The following is a 9,848-nucleotide window of genomic DNA, read 5'->3' as shown; positions in this document are numbered from 1 at the left end:
TATTGCTGTAGTTTGTCTGCCTAGGCTACTTGGCTATTCAATGCTGCCACTCTCACTCCAGCATTTCACTTATGGCTTTAGTGGTTTGAATCGATATGGTTATTTCTGGTTCTTTTTTAGGACCGAGGTTGCCGCATCTCAGAAGACAAGTTGATGACTTTAACGTTACGCGACAGCTAGGACGGTTCAGCCTTTGCCTGTCTGTTCAATTCAAGTTTTAAGGTTGAAAATGTTTACTAACCTTCCTTGGTGGAGGTTGCATTCTGCTTTAATGAGCCAACCTGAGTATGTGAACAACTCTCCCGGTCTTGTTCTTGCTCTTCATGCCGCTGAAACGGTCCGAGCAGCAGGCTGCCACTTCCCGTGTGTTTTTCACACGGCAGGGCATCGCATCGTTTGGTAGGTGTAGTCAGGCAGTCAGGGTTTTAATGCACTAGTAACGCCATCTAGCGGTCGCTTGTTGAACCCACAGGATCCAACATCACCCCGGGTCAGGAGGTCAGACGGTGAGAGCCCTAATCCCCGGCATCGCATCATGATAGGCTAGTAGACGGCGGTGGGTGGCGGTCATGGATGTATTAATAGAACTGGATACAGCCACTCCATTCACTGGCCGCTATCAACAATGAAGCCCTATTGAACCGCGCCATCTTGGCAAATTTGTAGTCATTTGACTATTTCCGGTGACTTTTGACTTGCGCAGTTGAGCTTCTCTGTCCGACGCGCGTCCACGAAAAAGTTCACATTTATCTGAAATGTAGACGCACGTTCCCGGCTCTCTCGGCTCTCCCCGCTTTGATTTAGCAATGAAAACCGGCTTGCATATTAACCTGTTTTTGTAAAATATATCCATTGGAGAAATTATTTTTTCATCCAGGCATCTTAGTTTTAACAGGTTAAATATAACGGAACATGTTTTGTTTGCTAGTAGATGGTATTCATTCCGTTCGTGATAACGTTATTGCAGCCAGGCTAAATTCCTCCAGGGAGCCAGTGACCGGCGAGTTGAAGAGCTTCACTCCCCGCCAGCAGGAGCTCTGGCCGCGGCTACCGCATCTCGGATAACCCGCTGAGTTCCTGGCTGCTATTTCACATTCACCCTTGATCAATCCCAATACCGATCCATGGTAACAATGAATCAATCGTTCAGATCAGATGGGCAGTGCTGCATGCATGTTACAACATCATTGTTAGCTTTATTAACATAACCATAGCCTACATTTATCTCTCTAACGTTAGGCTATCCATCTTACACCAGTCGGCCATTCGATAGCTGGAAGCGGTCAACGCCAACGTTGACTGAAAACACCCAAACTCAGTGTATCGTTTCATCTTCATGCTACACATCAACTACTTTACATTGTATGTGAATAAATTCCTGTTATTCTAAAAATATCCCATTTCTGTCCATTCCTGGAAAAGGCTAATAATTGCTGTCAAATGATCACTCCAGTTTATCAACGTATCCCACTACCATTTCAACTATGCACAGGAGATTGTCTTATTCTAATTTATGAATCTCCCGCGGAAGTCAGGAGGGTTGGCAAGTAGGCTATGGTCACTGCTCCCCAGTAAAATTGAATAATTGAGGGGTTACTTACAGTACAAAAAAGTACAGCATTTGTAGAACTCGGATGATACTACATAAATTGCCATGCAAAGCCAGAGACTGTTGCTTGTAGACGACAAGACTGCTGTAACCATTCAAATGTGGAGGCTACACTGCATTGAAGGTGGGTTGGCTTACTTGACACAGAACACAGAAAACGGACACCACAAAAAAGGGCTTAAAGCAGGTCCTAAACAGCAGCAGGTCTGGTTGAGGTGTGAACTGGTCTCCTAAAAATGGCTTGAGCTGTGAGGATAAGAGGAGGCACACTGTTTCTGTTATTACATTTCAATAATAGAATATGACACACAAACCACATACATACACACATACACATACAGCCCGTCTTGGTTTAAAGCCCACTCACCAACGTCAAGGTGCAAGCCTATCGAGTGGGAACACGAGACCAATCACGAACAGGACAAACTCAGACGGGACAACACAGCATACAAATAATCAAGGAATATGTATGTTGTCATGCTGTTTCACATTTCGTTTTAATGCTTTTAATGTCTAATTTGTAATGCTTTTAATGCCCCCCCCCGCAATTTGGTTTGGAAATGATCACGCCACGGAAGACTCATAAATTTGAACTAGGTTGTGTAGTAGATAGGCTACAATAAATTAGGACAGATGCACATTTACTGAACAGCACAGACAAAAGTCGGACATTAAAAACAATTGCTCCATACACACATATATATATATATATAATGTTTCACATTTCGTTTTAATGCTTTTAATGTCTAATTTGTAATGCTTTTAATGCAATTTGGTTTGGAAATGCTCCCTATTTCTGAGGTCCCAAGGTTGGTGAGTATGGCAAGCTATAAGCTATTAATACAAGCATACCGCTCAAAAAGGGCTTAATACATACAACAAACTGATCAGGCTAATCATTTTTTAATGAAAATGACCACAAGACAACCTCCTGTGCATAGTTGAAATGGTAGTGGGATACGGTGATAAACTGGAGTGATCATTTGACAGCAATTATTAGCCTTTTCCAGGAATGGACAGAAATGGGATATTTTTAGAATAACAGGAATTTATTCACATACAATGTAAAGGAGTTGATGTGTAGCATGAAGATGAAACGATACACTGAGTTTGGGTGTTTTCAGTCAACGTTGGCGTTCACCGCTTCCATTTATCGAATGGCCGACTGGTGTAAGATGGATAGCCTAACGTTAGAGAGATAAATGTAGGCTATGGTTATGTTAATAAAGGTAACAATGATGTTGTAACATGCATGCAGCACTTCCGATCTGATCTGAACGATTGATTCATTGTTACCATGGATCGGTATTGGGATTGATCAAGGGTGAATGTGAAATAGCAGCCAGGAACTCAGCGGGTTATCCGAGATGCGGTAGCCGCGGCCAAAGCTCCTGCTGGCGGGGAGTGAAGCTCTTCAACTCGCCGGTCACTGGCTCCCTGGAGGAATTTAGCCTGGCTGCAATAACGTTATCGCGAACAGAATGAATACCATCTACTAGCAAACAAAACATGTTCAATTATATTTAACCTGTTAAAACTAAGATGCCAGGATCAAAAAATAATTTCTCCAATTGATATATTTGACAAAAACAGGTTAATATGCAAGCCGGTTTTCATTGCTAAATCAAAGCGGGGAGAGCCGAGAGAGCCGGGAACGCGCGTCTACATTTCACATAAAGGTGAACTTTTTCGTGGACGCGCGTCGGCCAGAGAAGCTCAACTGCGCAAGTCAAAAGTCACCGGAAATAGCCAAGTGACTACAAATCTAGCCAAGATGGCGCGGTTCAATAGGCCTTCACTTTAGATTTCGAATCCTGGGGGCTTGGTGGCGGTATAGCTCAGGAGGTAGAGTGGGTCGTTCAGTGATCGTAGGGTCGGTGGTTCGATTCCCGGCTCCTTCTGTCTACCTGTCGAAGTGTCCTTGGGCAAGACACTGAACCCCAAATTGCTCCCAATGGGCAGGAAAGCTGTTCTGCTTTAATGCACTAGCACTAGCACTACCACTTCCATAGCACTAACACTAGCACTACCCTAGCACTAGCACTACCATAGCACTAGCACTACCATAGCACCAGCACTAGCACTACCATAGCACTAGCACTACCATAGCACTAGCACTAGTAACATCACCATCGGCGAGGAAGCTAGCACCAGCAGGCAGTGTCAGTTTGATGTTGTGATGTTGGGTATGGCCTATAGTGCTCGGTCATAAAGTCATATTGACATGCTCGTGGTGTCTAGATGAAGTTTGATGCCTTGTACATATTGAATTGTCATACTGATTTCTCATTAGCATACTGTTCACAACTGGTATTCTTTGTAAATAGATGGGACGAGACGGCAGAACAGTTTTTTTTTTTTTCTCACGTCAAAATGTTGCCCCCCCTACTCTCAGAGGGTAAATCACCTATGTCTGAGTCTAGTTTAGCACAGGATAGTCTAAATGCTGCTTAATAAACCTATATAAACATGATGACTCTACTGGACTATAGAATCACTGCCAAACTCCCGACATGCTGCTGAGGAAATAGTTACTTGTTATATATTCAAATGTTTGGTGACATTTATGTTACTCACTATTGAGATGGAAGTGTTTATGACTGCTGTTGTTTAAGTGATCGGTTAGTGGTTTTCTCTCACCTACTTTTACATCTTAAGTGGTTGTTATTTACCTAAACAGTAAAATAAACACAAGAAAATTAAATGCATGGATCATTATTTATACTGCATGGACATTTGGGATATTTGTTAATTAATTAGCTCTTTTCCCCCTTCACCCCCCCCCTCCTCTTCTCCATCCTTCTTCTCCCTCTATACTTCTCTCCCTCCCTCACTCCCTCCCTCCTCATCTCATCAGGGTTCTTTACAGCAGCCAATTTGTGTATTTTCCGGGATATCATGCATTTCACATACTTTCTCAAAACATTGTGTAGGCATATAGAAGCTGCGTGTTTAATGGATGTTGCGGGATAGCCAAGCACATATTAGAACATCTGGTCCAAGTCCCTCATATCCAAGGCCCCGTGCGTCATGGCCTACTATAATCCAGCTATATGTGACTGTATCGAGGTCTTGTATGGGGTCCATGGATGGGTTTAACGTGATTCGATAATTATAGCTACAAACATGATGATTCGGCAAATCAATAATCTAACTTGCTGCCGTATTACTCGGTTCACCACGGATCTTTCAAACGTAAAGTTCCTTTCCAGTAATCCAAACTCCATATCCAATTCCTGTTTTGATTTTTGTTTGATCATTGACTCACACGAACAGACTAATTCCGATTCCGATTTCAGAACGATTAAACTGTAACATAGCCTAGGCTATTTGTATTCGTTGGCGTATTCATAAAAACATCTACACACCCGAATATCACAAACAAGAACTTCTGCGTAAGGATTGTTGACATAAACCCATTCTTAAGTGTCATATTCAAGTCTCGTCATAATATGGGAGCTATAACGTGCGGGAATGGATGAAGGACTTAAAACAAATTGATAATAAGGACTGTATTGGAACATTTTGACAGAATTAGATTATTGAATAGAGAATATTATTTAAAACAGAAAAGGGCAGGAGTTCTGGGGAGCCTATACCCACGCCCTAGCGGCATATCTCAATAAAGACTTTTTAACTTTTGGCAGTTGCTTTATTTTGAACTTTATTTCCAAATCCAGGATACTCGTGAAGGCGCCTGCGTTGTTATGAACCAGACCTGGAGTAGTGAAAAAGGTGACGACATACAAAACTAAAACCCTCTAGATTCACTGAAACTACCATGGTTAACATAAAAAAGGTGACTGTAGCCAAAAGGTGACAAGTTTGCAGGTCCGTTGAACGGAACGCTGCTCGGCTGCTAGAATAAACCAGCTAATTTAGGCAACAAAACCTTTATTGAGATATGCCGCTATACGCGTGGGTGGGCTCCCCAGCTCAGTCTTGTTGTTCCGATCATGGTTTAATTTGAAATAGCACCTTCATCACACCTGTCTGAAAGTGCCAATCAAGTGATTTACAGTGATTTTAGAAAGTAGTTTTGTCAAAAGAGCCTCGCAAACCGTGACGTCACAGAGCGCCCTTGTGACGTGGGCCAGGAGGGGTATAAAAGCCAGAGAGCGACAGAGGAAGGGCAGCCAGAGAGAGAGAGAGGGGGACGTCTTCCTCTCTTTCCCTGACTCTCTCCCGTGGGCTAGAGAGAGAGAGAGAGGAGAAGGAGGTATCATCTCGACATCTCCTCCCCCCCCTTCTCTGTCTCACTGAGAGAGATTCAGTGAGAGAGTCCTCCTCTCTTTCGCTGAGTCTCTCTCAGTGAGCCAGAGAGGGGGGGAGGGGAGATGTCAAGGTGGTATCTCCTTCTCCTCTCTCTCTCTCTCTGGACCACTGAGAGAGAGTCAGGAAGAGAGAGGGAGATATCCTCTTCTCTCTCTCTCCTCTTCCCTGGCTCGGAGGAGGAGGCGGTGGTGGTGGCAAATTTAAAAATAAATAAAAACCGATTTTAATCATAAAAACTGATTCTGATTCTCATTGTAAGCTATAGTGTTATTAAGATATCCATGTTAGCATATAGGAGTATTGTTACTATAGTTACTGTTAGCACTTCAGACTTAGGGGCTGGGCAGCCTCTGACCTCCACCTCCACCAGACCTCCACCTCCACCTCCACCAGACCTCCACCTCTGACCAGACCTCCACCTCCACCTCTGACCAGCACTCCACCTCTGACCAGACCTCCACCTCTGACCAGACCTCCACCTCCACCTCTGACCAGACCTCCACCTCCATCTCTGACCAAATGTTAACGGTATAGTCGAGCTCTTTGAGTGTGATCTTTACTAGCCTGCTTTGTCTTGTCAAAGGAAAGGAAGCTGAGCCGGAATCCACAGACGTCACCTACCGCGAGATCGAGGCATTGCGCGAGATCGGAATCAGTTAAACCTGGCTACACCCAGGTTCTGTGCAGAGAGGGTCTGTCTGGACGCTGTTACTGGGAGGTGGAATGGAGTGGTCACACTGTTGACATTGCAGTCTCGTATAAAATCATCAATAGAAAAGACAAAACCTATTTTGGTGGAAATAACAAGTCTTGGATGTTGCGGTGCTCTGGTGACGGTTACAGTTTCTACCATGATATAGTTGAGACTAAAGTATCAGGCACTCGATCCTCTAAAATAGGAGTGTATCTGGATCACAAGGCAGGTTCTCTGTCCTTCTACAATGTCTCTGACACACTGACCCTCCTCCACAGAGTCCAGACCACATTCACCCAGCCACTCTATCCTGGGTTTCTGCCTTGGAATTGGGGTAGTAGTGCAGAGATTAGTAAACTGTGGTAGAGGAGTGATACCTTCTTTCAGTCTATAGAATGAGGCTAGCCTTTCTTTGAGCATCTGAGAGCATTGGCGATTTTATAGGGGGGGCAGGGGGGGCAAGTGCCCCCCCTGATTGGACAGCCCAGCTCAGATTCTTTAAAAAAAACAAAAAACAATTTTACTAATTAACACAATTATTAAATACATAATTGTGGTTTGTACCAGTTTGTGTTAGATCATCATTAATTTTAAAAGTGTATTTATTACTTAAACTAGAGACGGGACGGCAGAACAGGGTTTTTTTTTTTCTCACGTCAAAATGTTGCCCCCCCTACTCTCAGAGGGTAAAATCGCCTATGGACACATGCGTATAGGTCCTTTTTCCTGGTCACTAGTAGGCTTAAGTTCCCACAGGTGAACCAAGCCAGGTCCAGACTGGCTTATGTGCGTGGCTGGCTTGTTTCTGTTCAGGACTGGTAGGACGGAACTAGTTATGCCACTAAATAGCTTTGAATACAGTAGAAATGACATGAAATAATTTGTGATATATTAAGATGTCGCCTGGACACATCAGTTCCAAAACGTAAACAACAGCGTTTTATTAGGTAAGGGATAAAAAGGTTGGAGTGAAAGGATGAACGTGTGGAGGTTTGGGTAGTCCCATAAATTCATCCCCACCGGGTCTTGAACCCCGGTCTTTCAAGACCTGGTTTCCTGGTTGGGAGTCCAATGCTCTGACCACTACTCTACTTGTGCAGTGGAGAACAGTGGGTTTGTTTAGCTACATATAGACTAGAGGAGTTTCGTTCAGCATAGACGGTAATCTCTGAGAATGTCCCGCGTGGGAGTCCAATGCTCTGACCACTACTCTACTTGTGAAATTTAGGTAAGGGATAAAAAGGTTGGAGTGAAAGGATGAATGTGTAGAGGTTTGGAGTATAGTCCCATAAAGTCATCCCCACCGAGTCTTGAACCCCAGTCTCCAGGGTGGGAGTCCAATGCTTGGACCACTACTCTACTTGTGCAGCAGAGATCAGTGGGTTGGTTTTGGTGTCCTTCTTCCAGTCCCTAGTATGGGTTGGGGTTAGAATGTGTTGGGGTTGGGACATGATCTGGGCTGAGTTTCCCAGAGGCATCGTAGTGCTACGTTCATCGTAGCGCTATGATGAACGCCATAGCTTACAATGAACGTAGCGCTACGATGCCTCTGGGAAAGTCAGCCCTGATCTATAAGGCAAGGGGTAAAGGTTGGAGTGAAAGGATGAACATGTGGAGGTTTGGTGTATTGTCCCATTAAGTCATCCCCACCGGGTCTCGAACCCCGGACTCCCGGGTGGGAGTCCAATGCTCTGACCACTACTCTACTTGTGCAGTGGAGATCCGTAGGTTGATTTTGGTGCCCTTCTTGATTTTGGTGTACTGGGACTACTGTCCCTTGTGGTGCCAACAGAGAGATGCAGGCCAACATTGTCGGGAGTAACGCAGTAAGAGAGAGAGTAAGTGAGGGAGGGAGTGATAACCCGACAAAAGCTATACTAGCTGCGCCAGCCATGCATACACAAAAAACTCACCCCAACTTCACCTATGCCTGGCTATCACCCAAACAGGAACTTGGAGAATGTAAGTAGCTTAACTTTAGTAGCTGGTTTTGTCATCATGTCAGCTACCATCTGATCTGTTGGGCAATACTCCAAACATACTTTACAATCATTTACAGTTGATCTCAAAAAATGGTATTTGATGTCAATGTGTTTACATCGCTGTCTATTAACAGGATTCCTAGCCAATGCAATTGTACCTTGGTTGTCTTCATAGATCCTAGGTACATCATACTGACAATCATCAAGATGTTCTAGCAATTGGGATAAGTACAGACATTCTTGTGTAGTGGCAGCTAATGCCATGTACTCTGCCTCACACGTTGAAAGTGCTACAGTTGGCTGTTTCTTGGTTTTCCAAGAAATCAAAGGACCATTCTCACTCAGGCTAATACAGTAGCCAGTTGTACTACGCCGGTCAGTTGCATCAGTAGCCCAATCTGCATCACTGTATGCTAGCAATCTCAGGCCCTTGTCACATTTTCTGTAACACAACATTTTGTCATTTGTGCCTTTAAGATATTTGAACACATGCTTTACAGTTGTCCACTGCTCTTCTGTTGGTTCACTGAAATACTGTGACAGTTTGCTAACAACAAAACTCAGATCAGGTCTAGTGCATGAGGTTAGGTAGATTAGGCTACCAACTGCCTCTCTATATTTTCTAGGGTCAGTCAACTTTTCTCCATCGTCAGTGTAATTTAATTTCTGTTCACAAGGTGTTGACCTAGGTTTACAATCTTGCATGTTAAACCTGTCAAGCAGTTTGTCAACATAACTCTGCTGTGACATAGTCACACATCCATCACACTGGTCAAAAGTGATACCAAGAAAATTCTTCAGTCTGCCTAGATCTTTCATCTGGAATTTTACTGTGAGCATCTCTTTTACATCTTTCAAAGCTCTCTCATCACTAGCAGCAATAACCAAGTCATCAACCCAGATCAGTATGATCACCTTGTCATTTTCTGTTTCCCTTTCATAAACACAATGATCAGCTGGGTTTTGTACAAACATGTTTTCACACAGATAGTCATGCAACATTTTGTTCCAGTTTCGACCTGATTGCTTAAGCCCATAAAGTGACTTCTCCAGTTTACAGACCATCTTGTCATTTGTCTGAGATTTCACATCATAACCCTCTGGCTGTTCCATGTAAATCTCACAATCAATAGGTGCATGCAGATAGGCGGTCTTAACATCCATCTGATGCAAAACTAGATCCTCCTGGGCAGCTTTCTGCATTAAAACTCTAACACTGGTCAGGTTAGCAGTAGGTGAAAACGTTTCTCCATAATCTACACCCATCTCCTGACTGTATCCTTTGGCT

The 9,848-nt window shown here is 43.8% G+C and overlaps 1 protein-coding gene across 1 annotated transcript in view; it reads right to left on the bottom strand.

Annotated features, from left to right (window-relative positions):
* LOC311317305 (F-BAR and double SH3 domains protein 1-like) overlaps nucleotides 1-262 on the bottom strand; it is a gene marked incomplete at both ends in the record, with an annotated part of 18,955 nt that extends 18,693 nt beyond the window's left edge. Inside the window, one exon of the mRNA XM_084448387.1 lies at nucleotides 242-262. Within this exon, the coding sequence (XP_084304513.1) occupies nucleotides 242-262 (21 nt within the window). The remainder of the gene's footprint in view (nucleotides 1-241) is intronic.
* Between the last annotated feature and the right edge of the window lie 9,586 nt (nucleotides 263-9,848).

The sequence above is a fragment of the Borostomias antarcticus genome, assembly GCF_949987555.1.
Source record: "Borostomias antarcticus genome assembly, chromosome: 14".
NCBI classification, from domain to species: Eukaryota; Metazoa; Chordata; class Actinopteri; order Stomiiformes; family Stomiidae; genus Borostomias; species Borostomias antarcticus.
Note: the sequence above shows the minus strand (reverse complement) of the source record. Positions and strands in the feature narration are given on the sequence as shown.